General features: G+C 38.1%; 2 protein-coding genes across 2 annotated transcripts in view; one reads left to right on the top strand and one right to left on the bottom strand.

Moving 5' to 3' along the window:
• LOC119838082 (acetyl-CoA carboxylase) overlaps positions 1-11,730 on the top strand; it is a 71,447-nt gene extending 59,717 nt beyond the window's left edge. The window contains exons 36-51 of the mRNA XM_038363892.1: positions 248-354; positions 1,206-1,307; positions 2,022-2,124; positions 2,502-2,602; positions 3,188-3,358; positions 3,888-4,107; positions 4,500-4,638; positions 5,065-5,278; positions 5,953-6,139; positions 6,967-7,094; positions 7,461-7,575; positions 7,955-8,132; positions 8,685-8,800; positions 9,262-9,354; positions 9,921-10,015; positions 10,568-11,730. Coding sequence (XP_038219820.1) covers positions 248-354; positions 1,206-1,307; positions 2,022-2,124; positions 2,502-2,602; positions 3,188-3,358; positions 3,888-4,107; positions 4,500-4,638; positions 5,065-5,278; positions 5,953-6,139; positions 6,967-7,094; positions 7,461-7,575; positions 7,955-8,132; positions 8,685-8,800; positions 9,262-9,354; positions 9,921-10,015; positions 10,568-11,035 — 2,537 coding nt within the window. The 3' untranslated portion in view covers positions 11,036-11,730. The remainder of the gene's footprint in view (positions 1-247; positions 355-1,205; positions 1,308-2,021; positions 2,125-2,501; positions 2,603-3,187; positions 3,359-3,887; positions 4,108-4,499; positions 4,639-5,064; positions 5,279-5,952; positions 6,140-6,966; positions 7,095-7,460; positions 7,576-7,954; positions 8,133-8,684; positions 8,801-9,261; positions 9,355-9,920; positions 10,016-10,567) is intronic.
• A 2,763-nt stretch (positions 11,731-14,493) lies between these two features.
• LOC119838083 (probable multidrug resistance-associated protein lethal(2)03659) overlaps positions 14,494-18,143 on the bottom strand; it is a 39,920-nt gene continuing 36,270 nt past the window's right edge. The window contains exons 28-33 of the mRNA XM_038363894.1: positions 18,085-18,141; positions 17,357-17,473; positions 16,939-17,044; positions 16,431-16,549; positions 15,722-15,818; positions 14,494-15,175 (exon numbers count right to left, since the gene is read on the bottom strand). Coding sequence (XP_038219822.1) covers positions 15,137-15,175; positions 15,722-15,818; positions 16,431-16,549; positions 16,939-17,044; positions 17,357-17,473; positions 18,085-18,141 — 535 coding nt within the window. The 3' untranslated portion in view covers positions 14,494-15,136. The remainder of the gene's footprint in view (positions 15,176-15,721; positions 15,819-16,430; positions 16,550-16,938; positions 17,045-17,356; positions 17,474-18,084; positions 18,142-18,143) is intronic.

Here is an 18,143-nt window from a genome sequence, read left to right on the forward strand (position 1 = left end):
AGGAATCGGTCAAGCCGTTTCGGAGGAGTATGGCAACGAAAACTGTGACACGAGAATTTTATATATATAGATATAAACTGTCCTCTTAAATCGCTCTATGTATTAAATACAGCCCCTCAAAATCCGTCGTGCAGTTTTAAAGATCTTAGCATACATGCATACAGAGGGACAGACGCGGGAAGCGACTTCGCTTTATACTATGTAGTATGTCATTTGCAGTGTTGTTTATAATGTTACAATATTACAGGCCCAGGGGCGCCAACCAAGAACATTCGACTCTGTTTGTCCAACGGGTCTGGATATACGCTGGACATATCCACATATGAGGAGGTTTCCGACCCCAAGACTGGTGTGGTAAGTATTAAATATAATATATAAATATATAGTATACTAGACGCTCGTCCTGGCTGCGCCTGGATATCAAATTTCCTGTTTTATCTCATGGGAGCATTTAATTTTTATCCCAAGCTGACTTGTCAGCTCATACGTATACCAAATTTCATCAAAAATGGGTTCAGTAGTTTCAGCGTGACTGACGGACAAACATCCAAATAAACAAACTTTACATTAGTGTGATTGATCGATTACTTTTGTTTGAGAATAGCTTAATTATTTGTATTTAACTACCGTTTATATGGAAACCTAGTGTTTTTTTTTATTCATTCGTAATCATATGATGTCCTTCTTATGGTCTTTATGAAATTTATTACGCGGATAGATTGTAGTCTCAATTAGCACAAATACTACTTTGTCACCCGGGTAACCACGCCGTGAGACCGCGGGTTTCAGCCATTTCGAATATAAATATTTTTTTTGTATAAACCATATATAAACTAGAACCGTTTTTCCATCCGAGTCACAAACATGGGCATTCTAAAGTGATTAGCACCCTTGATTCTTTCTTCGCTCAGTAATCAATCCGTGCCTCTCTCTCTCTCTCACACGTGTGTCTCAAAAAAAGAGAAAATATTAAAATACTAGCTGCGCCTCGCGGTTTCACCCGCGTAAGTTCGTATCCCGTAGGAGCATCGGGATAAAAAGTTGCCTATATGTTATTGCAGTTGTCCAGCTGTCTACGTACCAAATTTCATTGCAATCGGTTCAGTAGTCTTTGCGTGAAAGAGCAACAAACACACACACACACACATCCTTACAAACTTTCGCATTTATAATATTAGTAGGATTAATATGTTTGTAACTTTCAGATAATATTCCAATCATACGGACCGAAACAAGGGCCTATGCACGGACTGCCGATTTCGACACCTTATGTCACAAAGGACTACCTGCAGCAGAAGAGATTCTTGGTAAGTATCTTATGTATACCGGTTTCCATGTAAGCTTTTATGTATTCAACCGACCGTGGGATTTCACATTTTAGAATTTGGACTTGTACTGTGAATATAATTATTAATCATCATATAATTCTAAACTGCCAAATCATTTGAGTGCATAAAAATGATAGATTTTTCTTTTTTTTTATTTTATATATGTAATTGCACGCCTCGGCTTCGCTCTGCTAGTTATTTGCCATAATTGAAATAATGAAAACTATTCTGTCATTTAAATTGGATCAAACTACGAGTACACATAGTGTGTGGATTTGTTTTAAATCGGTTAAGTAGTTTGGGAGAAAATCGCGCACAAAGTGACAGGTAATTTAATTTAAGATTAAACTACCACCTTTATACGCCATTATACGTACACACTGGTCTGTTTCCCGGTGTAATCTCTTAACCGAGTTCAACAAAAACGAGAGAAAGAAATTAATCTTGGGTTTGATTTTACGCGAGTATTATACATTTAGAAATTAAAGACTTTTTAACGTATTTTAAACGCGATTTATTAATTATATTATTAACCCGAAGGTCACGTGACCACGCTCGCTGTAAAGTGTTCGAAACGTCGGCTTAATAATATAATGAATAAATCGTGTTAAAAACCCGTTAAAAAGTCTTGAATTTCTTAACAAATGAATCTTTTATACTATTACAAATGAGTATATTCATTTTATATAACAGGCGACATCGCAAGGGACCACGTACGTGTACGACATTCCGGACATGTTCCGACAGGCTGTTGAGAGACAATGGAAGGAATATATCGAAGAAGGCATGGTAGATGGTGAGTTTGTAGTATAAATATTGTATACTAGATCTCCGCCCGTTTCTTTGCTTACCCCTTGTTTTGGGGTGTACATAATATCTATGTTGGATAGTAATTAATAACATAACATGAAAAATATTAATATAGATGAGTACTCATCTATATTAATATAAAGAAAAATTATTTTAGTGTTAGAGAGCCTATTTATTATATAAGAAGGCTATAAGCTATATATGTACCGTAACTGACCGCTTTTGTATTATTATAATTTTAAACGCAATTCATAGTGATCTTGGAGTTGTCTTCAAAAAAATTACTTTCAAAATTGTAACCATACATTCGGAGATCAGTAGAAATACACGAACAAAAGTATATTTATTCGTCTTCTATTTAAGGACCTCAACCGGACAACGTGCTCAGTCTGGTCGAGTTGGTGTTGGAAAACGACGGCGAGAGGAAACTGGTTGAAGTCACTAGGCTGCCCGGCCAGAATACTGTGAGTTTTGCTGTATTTTTTTTTCCTACTTCAAAAAAAGAGGTATCAATTCTACTTATTGTGGGAGTCGAGCATGCTTCGGCATGAATTGGGCCAGCTCGCACCGGGGAAGTACCACACCCCCACAGAAAACCGGCGTGAAATAGTGGCATGCCACTGTGTTTCGTACGATGAGTGGGGGAGCCGGAGGCCCGTTTCCTTTTCCTCACCCGTCCAAGTCCATTCCTTCTTTCCAGTCGTTAATCCTTTCCTTTTCCCTTACCCCATAAAAGCGGGCAGCGCATTCACAGAGGTACTACCTTTGCGAATGTTTATGGGCGGTGGTGATCGCTTACCATCAGGCGAACCACCAGCTCAGCTGCCCGCTACGACATAAAAAAAAAAAAGACTTGTTTACTTTGTGTTTCTTAGCTCATAATATATTTTAACTGGGTAAACCGATTTTGATTGTTTTTTTTTTATATTTATGAGCTATTAATCATGTCATGTGGTCCCATTCAAAAAGTTCTTACCATTTGAGGATAGTTTTTGATAGTTCAACTATTCATACAAAGAGATGTCTTATTAATTCTACAATTACTCCAGGTGGGTATGGTGGCATGGCGTTTGACCCTCTTCACACCCGAATACCCGGAGGGACGAGATATAGTGCTCATAGCAAACGACCTAACGCACTATATGGGGTCTTTCGGACCCCAAGAGGACTGGGTGTACTTTAGGGCTTCGGAGTATGCGAGGGAATTGAAAATACCTAGGGTGAGTAGTTGGGGGATTTTATAGAACGAAAGAAAGAAAAAACATGCATGGTAGACCTGTAAAAAGGGTAACCACTGTGGAATACACTTGAATGATAAAACATTCAACTTAAATTTAGATACAAAAATGGTTGAATGTTGCCACACTGATATACTGTTTTCATACATAAATTTTGACCAGGGTTTTGTTTTATTACGATTGGCTTTTAATTATATTGTATGTAATACGTTTTATACACAAACTAAAACAATTTTTGATTATTCTATTAGATTTAGATAACAACGAATAGTTTTGGACGTTTCTTTTTTTTTATAAAACCTAAAATGGACAATTTTATTTGATTTATTTGTAAAAATTAATATATCCAGCGAACAAGTGGTTTGCGTTATAAAAAGAAATTGCCTGCCGTATGCCTAATTAAAAGATTTCATTTGTTGCTCTCAATAGATGTTTTTTCTTTGTCGTTATATTATTCATTCATTCGTACGTTTTCTTCTATAACTAATGTATATATAATTTTATCATTCAGGTATATGTGAGCGTGAACTCGGGGGCCCGTATCGGTGTGGCTGAGGAGGTGAAAGCGGAGTTCAAAGTCGCGTGGATAGACGCAGAGAGGCCCGAGCGGGGCTTCCGCTACCTGTACCTGAGCCCCGAGGCGTTCTCGCGGCTGGGGCCCCAGGGCTCCGTGAAGACGCAGCTGATTGAGGACGAGGGCGAGGCGCGGTACAGGATCACGGATATTATCGGTGAGTTCGGGGCCCCGGGGGCCTCTAAGATGATTATAATGAGGCGATATATAAATTCACATCTACGTTACTGATTTACTTTCTGTCTGCGATAGTTGTATGAGCGTAAGGCATCTAATATAATTCTTATCTCTTCTGTCTGTTCTGTCTTCTTTGTCTTCCTTTCTTCTCTTTTAGATAGAAATAGTACTTATCTTATGTGTCTTTGATTGATACCTGATAGTAGGTCAATCTTGTGCTTAGAAAATATCTTATATTTACACCTTTATTTACGTTAATTATAAATGTAATAATTAAGTGTTTTTTTAACTTTACTAGAAATTGTTGTACTAAAAATACTACTAATATACTAAAAATATATGTATAATATAATAATCACACGACTCCCGCAGGCAAGGAGGACGGCCTGGGCGTGGAGTGCCTGCGCGACGCGGGGCTGATCGCCGGCGAGACGGCGCAGGCCTACGAGGACATCGTCACCATCTCCGTCGTCACGTGCCGCGCCATCGGCATCGGCTCCTATGTCGTCCGGTGCGTTCTCCGCATGGCGTGTTAGGATACAGAGGATATAGGGGATGTTGGGATGTAAAGATGTGGAGTATGTGAGGATATAGAGGATATTAGGAAATCTCACGGGATCGGGACCGAAAACCCTGGGACTGTGATTTAATTATAACTGTTTGGAAAGTTTATGAGGATGGATCTATGTGTATGTGTATGTTTGACTGTTACTCTTTCACGCAAAAACTACTAAATCGATTGCAATGAAATTTGGCACATAGATAGACGTACGTAGGCAACTTTTTATCCCGATATTCCAACGGAATACGAACAGACTTACGCGGTTTATACCGCGGAGCGCGGTCAGTTTATCATAATCTCAATTTCATTCGACACCTGGTCACGTCACGCCACATAAAAACTTGAATTTGATATCGGATAACACTCAAACAACAGGCTGGGCCACCGCGTGATCCAAGTGGAGTCCTCGTACATAATCCTCACGGGCTACATGGCGCTGAACAAGGTGCTCGGCAAGCCGGTGTACGCCAGCAACAACCAGCTCGGCGGCGTGCAGATCATGCACAACAACGGCGTCTCGCACGCCGTCGCGCCCACCGACCTGGAGGCCATCCGCACCACGGTCAAGTGGCTCTCCTACATACCCAAGGTGCGCGGCCGATGCTTGGCCTTTTTGCTTTTTGTGTCTGCTTGCTGTAGAGGGACTGGGCTCTGGGAGGAGATATAAAGGTGGGGTAGGGAGATAAATTGATAGATTAGTGTTTTTTTTTTGTGTGACACTTGGGTGTGACTAAGCAAAGTGATAACACTAGATTCGGAGGCGAAGTAAAGCCAAGTTAGGAAATCGATTGATAGATTAGTTTTGTTTGGTGTGACACTTTGGGGTGTGAGTAAGCAAAGTGATAACACTTAGATTCGGAGGCGAAGTAAAGCCAAGGTAGAGAGATAAATTGATACATTAGTGTTGTTTGGTGTGACACTTTGGGGTGTGACACTAAACAAAATGGCAACACTTGCGAATAAAGTCAAGATAGGGAAATAAATGGATAGATTGATGTTGTTTGGTGTGACACTAAGCAAAATGTTAACACTCAATTTGGAGGCTAATAAAGGCAAGGTAAGGTAATAATTTGATTGGAATCATTAAAAATTGTAAGGAAGTAATTGGTTGTGATTTATTTATTTATTACATTAAGGATCACCAACATGACATACACGGGTAACATGAATGGAGAGTTTTATAAAAAACTGATATAAGTGATACTAATCAAAGTGACAATACCTAAGTTACATAAGTTTGAACCGCGAACCCCCTGCCCGCAGGACAAGCTGAGCATGGTGCCGATGATCCGTCCGGCGGACCCGATCGACCGGCCGGTGGAGTGGCACCCGCCGCGCGCCGCGTACGACCCGAGGCTGCTGCTCACGGGCGAGCCGGGCAAGCCGGGCTTCTTCGACGTCGGCTCCTTCGACGAGGTGATGCGGCCCTGGGCGCAGACCGTCGTCACCGGTGAGTCCGCCTTCAACGGATCACTAGTAACAGTAGTTATATATATTCAGCTTTATAACATTAGTATAGATTATAACACATTGCATACTATCTATTCTAGTTTTTAATACTACACATATAACACACTTAACTACAGAACCTCACACAAGACAAAAAGAAGACAAAATATGTACTTAACATTTTTTGTCTTCTTTTTCTTCTTTCTTCTTTGATCGTTATAACTTTCCAAAAAAATTAACAAGTCATTAATTTATCAATGTGTAATGTTTACATAAATGAAATAGTAGAAAACACTACAATGTACTAGACTACACTACAACTTACTATAGAACACGCTACCCTACTGCACACAAAGCTACACTAAAACTTAATTTAATTTAACGCCAGTCTTATACAGCTTGGCTGGCTGAGTGGTCAAGAGTCGCCACGACGTATCGTGTCGTAACATTGGGCAGGTTTGATTCCCGCCTCAAGATCGTATGTCATAATTCATTTTTAGGCATTTTGAAAGAAAGAAAGAAAATACATTTATTTATACATGGTTAAGTTATAAAAACTAATTTGATATAATAAAAAATAAATAAACCTCATATAAACGGGAGATCCGCGCAATGTATAAGAGTCTAAGCCCATTAAAGGAACTTAGACTCTCCACTGATTTTCAGTGGACACCACATTGACCCCCTGACAGTGGCAGTGTACATGTAAAAGAAAGAAACAATAATAATAAAAAATAAAAATAAGTACCTTAATATAAAATAAATTTTGAGACTTTAAACATTCATAATTGAAGCGATAAAGCGATTTTAATGCAATATTACTCTCAGGTCGAGCTCGTCTGGGCGGTATTCCAGTGGGTGTGATAGCTGTGGAAACACGTACCGTGGAATTCACTCTGCCAGCAGATCCAGCTAATTTGGACTCGGAGGCGAAAACCCTGCAACAGGCTGGACAGGTATGCACTCTGCGCAATGATAAGCTTTCAGGAAAAATAAATAGAATCATATAGAAATGTTAGAAAAAACCAAATGTGTGAATGCGAGGTAATTGTTTCCCTATACCACGATAATTATGGAATCGGGAATGTGGTGATTGTAAATAATTCTTGATAGAAAACCATAGATTGGACCTTGAGAGTACACGCCCTAGGAGCAAGATGGTAAGTTTGTTATTTGGCGGTTTATTTTTTGTAAGTTTTAGTATAAACTCAATGCAGCGTTATCACTTGAACTAAACTGGACTGAAGCCCTTTTCTTCTATAAAAATAAAAAAAATGGGGAATATTTAAAATATATTTTGACTTATAAAAATCGTGTCCCAGGTCTGGTTCCCGGACTCGGCATACAAGACCTCCCAGGCCATTAACGACTTCTCCCGGGAAGGTCTGCCCATCTTCATATTCGCCAACTGGCGTGGTTTCAGTGGCGGTCAGAAAGGTTTGTGCAATCTGTCGTGCTTTTGCATTTATTATCTGCGTTTTTTGCTTGTTATCTATCTGTACTTTTCATAGTATGTAGTTAAAGTTGAAATGAAAAATTATTTAAGATGTGACTAAATGAAGTAGGGTCAATCAGGGTGAATGGGGGTGATTGGAAAAATATCCTAATATTTTTTTTTCTGTAATTGCGAAATGTTAAAAAACTGTCATTTGATAAATTTTCATAGATATTTCATATAAAAAAAATATTGTCATTACAAAAAGCAAAGGTTTTTAAACGTAGTTAAAATTTTGTTGAGAATTGGTTCTAATTATCCTGAATGACTATAATCATTATATATATTTTATTTATGTATATATATATATTTTAATTCCAGACATGTACGAGCAAATACTGAAGTTCGGCGCGGAGATAGTGCGCGCGCTGCGCAACGCCACCGCCCCCGTCATAGTGTACATCCCCCCCGGGGCCGAGCTGCGAGGGGGGGCGTGGGCCGTCGTCGACCCCAGCGTCAACTCCGCGAAGATGGAGATGTACGCCGATCCCGAGGCTAGGTGGGTGCCATGCTACTTAGATTTGAGAAACATTTAATGTATACATCCCCCCCCCCCCCGGGCATAACAGTACATGGGGGAGGGGTAGATACTGCGCACCCAGATAGCGTTTTTGTTCCTTGAATTACAAGAATTAGCACAGATATATGTAAATGCATCGGTCAAGTGCGAGTCGGATACTGAGGGTTCCGTACGAATAAGCTAAAGGGCAAATGTAACAAAAATTGGACACCCATCCAATTTATGACCGTGTCAACCCTTACTTAACCTCGATTTGTTTTTTTTTTTCATCACCCTCATTTATAGAAATGTATCATATCTTAAAATGGGTACTTTCTTACAATGACGGCCCATGAGACAGCCAGACATACAGACGGACAGCGTCTTGTCTTACTCAAAGAGTACTAAAAGTTTCACGCATTGCGTATGGAACCCCAAAAAAAACGAGTTTTCAGAAAATATATACACCTGAAAATCATAAGTATTAAATACCATGAGAATATTAGAATTCGTGTAATACATAACTAATTAATTAAAACATAATATTCACAGAGGTGGCGTGTTGGAAGCCGAGGGTATCGTGGAGGTGAAATTCAAACAAAGGGACATATTGAAGACCATGCACCGGCTCGACCCGGAGCTGTTGCGGTTGGACGCGAGGATAGCTGGTAATTTGTTTGTTATATTGTTTATTTAGATTTATTATAGATGTTTTGTTACTCTTTCACGCAAAATCTATTGAACCGACAATAATGAAATTTGGTACGCAGATAGCTGGACAACTGGAATAACACATAGGCAACTTTTTATCCCGATATTCCTACGGTATATATACGGAATACGCGGGTAAAACCGCGGGGCGCAGCTAGTATCTGTATAAATTAAATTAATTAATTAAATTTTATAACAGATACCACGATTAAGCTGGGGCGGACCGCTAGTTAAATAAGACTTTTTTAACTCCTAAAGGGCTTATTATATATTTTTATAATTTTACGAAGTATATTTAAAGTATATATAAATTTCTTTTTAGGTGTATATAAATAAATTGTTATTAAAAATATTAAATTAATATTCAAGTAATTATAATAATTATTAGTATTTGATACAAGAAATTGTATGATTACAGAAATAAAGGAGCAAATAAAGGAGATATCAAAGAATCTAGACCGAAGGGGGTCAATAGATGACGTTCTTATAAGGACAGATGCGGGCGGACAGGGTAAAGTTTTATATATATATGTAGCGCTTGGGTAAGTAAATTAAACACCGGCGATCCTCGAGAGAGTGTGTTTATTGCAATCAGCGACCTTATATTTATACATGTGGAAAGGGACCGCACGATCGGTTGTCTCAACCGAAGGTTATAAATATTGGTGCCCCGATCGTGCGGCTCCTCAGTGCTCGGATAGGAGAGGTGCGCGCCGGCAGCAGCGCGCGTTGGAGAGAAGGAGACAGCATGATCTGACCTCTCGAGCGGAGGTTTTAAATATAAGCGGTGTTGTCTCATATGCCTCGTCAGTGCGGCATGTGTAGTAGCGCGAGGGATGTCGCACTACGTATATATATATATATTATATTTTTTAAATTTGAAATTTTTACCTTATTACATAAATACTCTTTGTTACTTCTTGTATTAATATAATGAATAGATATTAGAAAATTAATTGTTTTAGTAAAAAATCTGTTGTTTCGTTAACAAACGTTTTAACTGTCTTTTAATGAGCATTTAGCAATAAAGTTTTGAAGAAGTACTGTTTTTATAAGAAAATAATATTTTTTACACAGCTGAGACTAAAATAAGAGAGCTGGATAGCGACCTGTTGGAGGCCGAGAAGAAAGTTAAGGCTCGTGAGAAGGAATTGGCGCCGGTCTACCACCAGGTGAGTTTCTTATATATTTATTATAATGGGTTTATCATTTATGAAATGTTTTCGTTTGGTTTAGATGCATACGTCACTGATTGTAGTTTTTACGGACAACGTGATTAGAATTGTCCGACCAAACTGAGACATTTATTTTTGTTTGTCTCCATTGGGAATTGCATTAGGAACCTCTCGGGTTTACATTTACATGTTAAGGGGACGGTCAGAGCATTTATGTTTTAATGCTTCTCTATATTTGGAGGCAAAATAAGATATTCAATAATTCATAGTCCGGTGGTCTGAGGTATGTGCGTCAAATAATTGAAGTATGTGTGAGTTGTAAAAGATTTTGTACTGTTTTTTTCTTTTGGAAATTCGCGCTTTTAAAGCGTTTTTAAATAAGGTCAAGCGAGATAGTGGAGCTTGGTTTGGTTTTTTGCGTAAAAAAAATTACGTACTTTCCTTTGAAAGTCTGTGCTTTTCGAAGCGGGGGGGATACTGGTAATGAATGAACTATTAGTTGTAAATGAGGAGGTGGAGTGAGGTTTGAGGTTGTGTACGTTGCCGCAGATCGGCGTGCAGTTCGCGGAGCTGCACGACACGGCGGAGCGCATGCTGGAGAAGGGCTGCGTGGCCGACGTGGTGGCGTGGCGCGGGGCGCGGCGCGCGCTGCACTGGCGGCTGCGGCGCCTGCTGCGCCAGGGCGCGCTGGAGCGCCGCGTGGCCGCCGCCTCGCGCCCCGCGCCCCTGCCCGCGGGCGCCGCCGCCGCCACGCTGCGCCGCTGGTTCGGCGAGGAGCGCGGCGAGCCGCACGCGCACGGCTGGGAGCACGACAACGAGGCCGTGTGCGCGTGGCTGGAGCGCCAGGCCGCCTCGCCCGACTCGCTGCTGGAGCGCAACCTGCAGGCCGTGCGCCGCGACGCCGCGCTGCGCGCCGTGGCCGCGCTGCTGCTCGACCTGCCGCCGCCCGCGCGCGCCGACCTGCTGCGCAAGCTGGCCGCGCTCGACCCGCTCGCGCCGCTCGACCTGCCGGACTAGCGCACGCACACCCCACACCCCCCCCACACACACACACCGCCAGCGCGGACGTTCCAAGTGCATTTGTTAAACTATTTTTTGTTGCAACGATCGTTATGTCTCTGTGCTGTCATTTCACACGCGAACCGAATTGGGGCCCGATCGAATATAACGAAATACATAGAAGGGAAATTTTGGTGAATAACTCGGGTGAGTTGACTTCTAGGCGTTAAGTGTCAAAACGTCCAAATCGAAGGTTAATCGTAAAATATCAGTCTGATTTTTAAGGTACTTCCTTAATTGAAAAATAATGTCTGACATGTGGTCCAGTTTTAAACTTGATCTAGTTCTGACAATTTAAAACCTTTGACCCTAAAAACTGTTTCACATAAATGAGGAAAAATAGGGATTTTTTTAATAATTAATTTCTAAAAATGTTAAGAGACAGTGAACCCAAGGTATTCACCAAAATTTGGCTGAACGTTTTTCGTTATTTGACTGCTGCTTGTATGTAAAAATTGGCCTGGCCTTAGCGTGTTGTAGAGGGCATATTATATTTCTTTAGTTCATTACGTCACCTGAAACTGTTTTATAATAAAATTGTTGTATGGGACCATTTGTATATTGTTTGCTTTAGACGCGTTTCGGTTGTACGAGGGTTTTAGGAAAATGTTTTGTATAATATAGCAAATGAATAAATATATTTAATATTTATATTTCATGTTCGTTTATTTATACTTCTGTGCAGATGACATGTCGCTGTAGCCATACACTTTGGTCCTTGGACATGCTGAATTTCGTGATCGAATAGAGGCAAGAGTTAATGTGTTTATATGAAATAATTATATTACGACACAAGATTTGATACTTTTTGTTGTTAAGAGATTAAAAAAACACTTGAAAGATTAGAAAAAAAATCACCATTAAAAAGCTAAATCATTTCAGAGTAACAAAGGTTAGAATCATAGCTATATTTCCGGAAAATGAGATTAAAAAGAAGAATAAGAAAGAGAGAAATGAGATCCAACTTACATTGCAACAATGCAACCCTATATATCTATACATATAATGTGCCATATGATATTCATAGAACTCATTATCAGGAAAATGTTATAATCATAGGATACGTTACGATTTGAAGCAAAAACAGTATAGATCTAATTTTTAGTTTTTATAGCATTAAAATGCTTTTTATAAATGAGAAATTTCTTGAAATAGAAAAAATTCCATCACGGGGCGGGATTCCAACCCGCGTTTCCCGCCACAGTAATCACGGGTGGCCGAGAGGCTAGGCGTTGCTACGGTTAGGCAAGAAACGCGGGTTCGAATACCCCCGTGATCGAATTTTTTCTATTCTTTCAAAAAATTTCTCAGTATAAATCTACTAAAAACACCAGAAAGCTTACATCCTTGCCGAATAATAGACTAATACTTAGACTTTCTGGCACAGACGAATACTATAGACCCAGTAAATTCAGCTAAAGCAAAATTAATCATTTCTCGACCTTACCTTCTTTGTCTCTAAGTTATGGATAAAGTATCGAAGGAAAATAAAATTCATAATTATGATTAAAATAATATCTATATATTTAATAATCATATGAACTTAACAACATAACTAAGTACTTAATAAACTTTAGGATATTAAGTACATTTTAACAGTTAATTGCAAATTGACTACTAAAATCACATTAATTGGATATGAACACAAATAAAAAATCCAATACATAGAAATTAAAATACTGGTATGTTTGTATCACAATATTTCTTATAATTGAACTATAATTACATAATGGCTTCGAATCTCGATAGTACATTTTTCCACTGGGCAGCACCACTACTAGCACTCATGTTAGCTCTAAATATATTCAACAATATTTTCAATAGAAGACTGTATACACAAAACATTTGGCTTGTGTGCAGAATAAAAAAAAATCTCAAACTATACAAAACATCTGAAATATTCAATTAAAAAATACAATTTTAATACCCGTACCTTATATAGTTTGAACTCCACGAGATCTCAATTGAATAACCTTATCATGAAACATATAATGGAACGTCAATAAATTATATGATAAATAATTATTATCACTAGCATTTCACGAAACCAGCGTGAATAAATTATATTCGATATGACACTGTGCGTGTGACAGCATTTTATTGTCTGTTGCGTTTAGTAGAATTTTTATTCCCAAAAGCTACCAAAAACGATTAGATTACGTATTTTCAGAGGTTTTATATTTCACTGATATTACTGTACAATAGAAAGACAGTTATCTATAACGTATATCGCTATACATTGTAAAGATAATTAATAATAATAATTAACACTGTTCGTGTCAAAGACGCTATGCACCTTTTGAAAGTAATTGAGGTAATTGACAGTTAGCAATAATTGCCGTTATTAAAGTTATTAATATTTTATATAATATAGAAGGCATTATAGAAAATGAGGAATTTAAAGCACTATTCCCAAAACCTACAGAATTTTAAGGCAACTATCCAAAAACGCATTTGCTAGAGCAAGTGTTACTACCGATTATATCAAGCTCTTTTCTAAATGTGAGAGCTTTGCTCTAACTCTGAGACACGGTCGATGCGTTTTTATAAGTAACTTTCTCTATCTATGGTTGATCAATTCCATTTAAATTAAACTGTATTAAAGTTAAGGCAAGTGGAATATCAGTCTTGAAAGCTTATCAGTTTTCAAAGTAGGATACATAAAAATCAGCACCGTTATAACATCTAGTCGTTTTTTATTTTTAATCGGCATAAATGTGTAAAAAGGAAAATAGTAGTCGCATATAAAACCTACGTGTTAAAGTCATTGGAATAAAATTGAAAAGTTCTTATACTGACAATTAAAAATATTAATAAATTATTTATAAAATTAAATGGCACTGATCATTGCGGTGTTGGTAAAAAGGTGCCAAGTGCGAGTTGTAACATTGAAAATTAGTTTTGTTTTATATATTGTTATGACTCATGGAAACAATAAATCTTTCATATATTCGAGTTAATAAATAAACAATAGGTCAACTAATTTAAACAATTACAGACGGACTGGATAACTTTGTTCCAATTATTCTATTTTCGTATAAAATCCAAATTCTACAATTGATTTTGATATTTTATGCAATTTTAGTGGCATCCAACTTTTATATAGGAACAAATACACTCACTCTTCGTAAATCAAAGAAAAACATATAAATAGAGGAAAAAAGGTCGGTGACTTGAACGGGGAAGTTACATGCAGAGAGGGATTGGTTTAATATTAAATTATTAAGTTGAGATGCTTTAAAGAAAGACAAGCTTGGCCTGTACGAAGTTCCTTAAATTATTAATTAATAAAGTAATAAATTCGAGAATTTTAAAGATTTGTTTACAAATATTCAAGATGTACATACATACATAGATAATTTTCATAAGTTAAATAAGTAAAGTTAAGTGTAACTTCACTCGGCTTTATAGAGCTATTGCTTTAAACATATAAAACGAAAACGGTTGAAAGTACATTTGTTAAGTACATATATTTTTTCATAATTCCTAATAATTTTAAGTTAAATTGAACTAACTTTTCTTGGATTACAATTGACATTCGCATTAAATCCATATTCATAAGTACCCTTTAGGTGAACAGTTCACATTTCAATGACAATTAAAAAGTAAAAAGTCAACCATATCTATTCCAAATGCGAAAACATACAGACATTAATAAAATGAAAATTAATTTCATTTCAATAGCCCTTTATACAAAATTCACTCCGCTGTGAGTTTTATATATTTATACTAGCGGTCCGCCCCGGCTGCGCCCGCGGTGCAGAGCTGAAGAAGCTCAGTTTGTAAGCGCTAATCTCGGAAACAACTGGACCGATTTTGAGAGAGTGTACCACGGGCGAAGCCGGGGCGATTGTATTAAGTAATATATATAAAAAATACAAAAAAAAACCTGTTTCAACGCTGTCCAAGGCACTTCGCTATAAAATTCCCTAATAACAATATCCATACGCCACAACAGTCACTATTGACAAATAATTTTAATAAATTCTGTATACTTTTGATTCGCAATATAAATTCATTATTCGGAAGCGTTACGGGCAGTTTCGGGTTTTATTTCAATCACTGATGCTTTCTCGATTCTTGATATTTCTTGTAACTCTGAAACAAACATTTTGATAGAAATTTTATTAAATTAATATAGTTTAAGAAATATATTATATATGTTTACTTATAATATAAAAACTCAATGAGGCCAATGAGTGAGGATGTTTGTTATTCTATCTAGCCGAAAGATCTGAATAGATATAGATGAAACTTATCCAGCTATAGATAACAGTAGACTAGTGTTAACCTTTTATCGCATTTAATAAGCGAAGATTCGAAATTTAAATCCATTTAAATGTTTAAATTCTAAATATAGGTACTTGCATAAAACCTCAAGAAAATATGACTTGTATAAAAATACAAAAATAAAAGTAAAAACTTAACTATTGGCACAACGTTTTTCAATAAATTAAAATAATTAATTAATCTCTACAAAGTATAAAAAAAGCCACTTTCCGCCATCTGTGTGTCTATATGCTTAGATCTTTAAAATTACGCAACAGTTTTTGATGAGGTTTTTTTCAATAGATAGAGTAATACAAAATAATTCTGCGAATTTAACGCGCGCCAAGCCGCGGCCAATATCTTGCTATAACGCACCTCTTCCGCCATCTTGTACAACATGGCGGACGTTTCCGGTCCAGTTTGTTCGACGAGCATTTTGAATATACCCACATCCGGTTCGCTCACTTCAGACCTGTAATTTATTTATTTTCTCATTTTAAAATAAAATATCATGCTAAATACCGCAATTTTCAAATCCATACAAATATTATCATACAAAATGTAATAAAAGAAAAATTCAAAAGTGTAATTTCTGATTATCCGTATGTTAATGCCCACTTCTAACACTAAACCGATTTAAATAGAACTTTCACTCAAACTGATGTACCATATAGAAAAAGGGTTGCCAGTAATTATACTCTGCTGACGGGTTGTCTGGTCTGGTTGTCTGAAATTTTGTATACAGACAAGAGTATAGCTGACTTGGGTGATAGGATCCTTTTTACCCCATTAAATGCTCCCTTGAGATGAAATAGGTATTTAATTTTTAGTTTTATAGCATTGAAATGCTTTATAAATGAGAAATTTTGCTACGGTTAGGCAAGATACGCAGGTTCGAATCCTGCCTCGTGATCAAATTTTTTCTATTCTTTCAAAATTTCTCATGAAATAGGTATCCTTGATATCCAGACGGAGACAGGACGAGCATCTAGTTATAATTGAATAATAAAACGTCTCATTACATAGACAACATTTATAGCAGAACAAATAGACTAAATTTACAGTAATAGACAAACACACAAACCTGTTGGAATAAGTCCTAACTCTATTGTCTTTGGACAGGATTAGGGTTTCCGATTCTTCGGGTCGCTCGAACTCTCCGGAAGACTGGAAAGCGAAGTTCTCTGGTATCGCCAGCGGTGCCTGTGAAGTTAAACACATATCCACCATTTTAATAATGAACAATTTTAATATAATATCTATAGAATTGATATATACAGGATGTCCCACCGATCTACACAATTGGCCGGCCGGTAAGACCCCAATTGAATAATCTTGGAAAGTTATATATATGCTACTAGCTGCACGCCCCGGCTCCACCCGGGTTGTCAATTATCGTAATTAAAATTATTTAAACTATCCTATCTCTCAAGTTGGATCGAACTGCACATGGTGTGCGAATTTTATTATAATCGGTTAAGTGGTCCATTGAGGACAAACATGACAATGTTTTCACACGAGATTTATATATTTTAAGATGTAGCGAGATGTTTTCTCTAGCGCGATTCAGAAATGTGTCGCTGAAGCCTTACCTGACTCTTGGACAGTAGAGTGCGTTTCGGCTGAAATTCAGCTTTTTGCTGAGCGCTCGCATTGGTCAGCAACTCGAACGGATGTCCCGATTCTACCACGCGACCCCTGCAAAGTGTTTATCAGTATCAATAGTAATTAATGTAACTATAATTGGGCATATAATAATTCAGCCGATAGTCTCAAGATAATTTTTTTTTTATTCATGATAGGGAAGCGCTTGACCACGATCTCGCCTGATGGTAAGCTGAGATGTCGTCTAAGATGGAGCGCGCTTCCCTAGAAGGTACCTGTTCACTCTTCTCTTGAAGACCTCCAGATTGTACTCATAACAAAGCCAAAACGAAACAACAAAACATCCAACGAATTAATAGCCTCCTCCTTTTTCGGAATCGGTTAAAAGCACCCTTATCCACTCACTTGTCCATGACGATGACGCGATCGTAGTCCATGACGGTGTTGAGGCGGTGCGCGATCGTGAGCACGGTGGAGCTCGCGAACCGGCTGCGGATCGTGCGCTGGATCTGCCGGTCCGTCCTGCGCACGCGCACGCGCACCCCCCGGGAGGGGGAGGAGGTTATTTATTTATTTATTCTTTATTGCACTTATTTAATATTAAAGACAAAGATAAGAGACAAATAAAGCTTACATCTACGTACAATGGGCGGTCTTATCGCTTAGAGCGATTTCTTCCAAACCTTGGGTACAATAGAGGTTATAGAGTGAAGAGGAGTAGAGGATTTCTTTCTTGTTTTTTTCTTATATAAGAAAAAAAAATGAAATCTTTCTCTTATATAAATAAATAGTCTTATACAAAATAGGGAATATATATTCTGCACTTATTGTCATAATGCCAAGTCGGTGGCTCGAGACCGGGGAAGCGTGCAGAAAATAAAGATTTTTCAATATATCTACGCATGTGAATAACATCACCACTGCTTGAAACGGTGGAGGAAAAACATTATGAAAAAACCAGCAAGTCCGAGATTTAAAAGTTCGACGACATATGCCATCTGCTAACTTGGTCAGCATGGTGCACTATGGTCTGAACCCTCATAAGAGGCTTGTGATTCAGCAGTGAGAACATATATGGTCTGACGAAGGCGCTGATGATAATGACGATGACAAAAGCCAGTGCGGAGACTCACTCGGTGTCGACGTTGGCGGTGGCCTCGTCCAGCACGAGCACGGCGCGGCGCGCCAGCGC

This window comes from Zerene cesonia, unplaced genomic scaffold, assembly GCF_012273895.1.
Source record: "Zerene cesonia ecotype Mississippi unplaced genomic scaffold, Zerene_cesonia_1.1 Zces_u001, whole genome shotgun sequence".
In the NCBI taxonomy this organism is placed as follows: Eukaryota; Metazoa; Arthropoda; class Insecta; order Lepidoptera; family Pieridae; genus Zerene; species Zerene cesonia.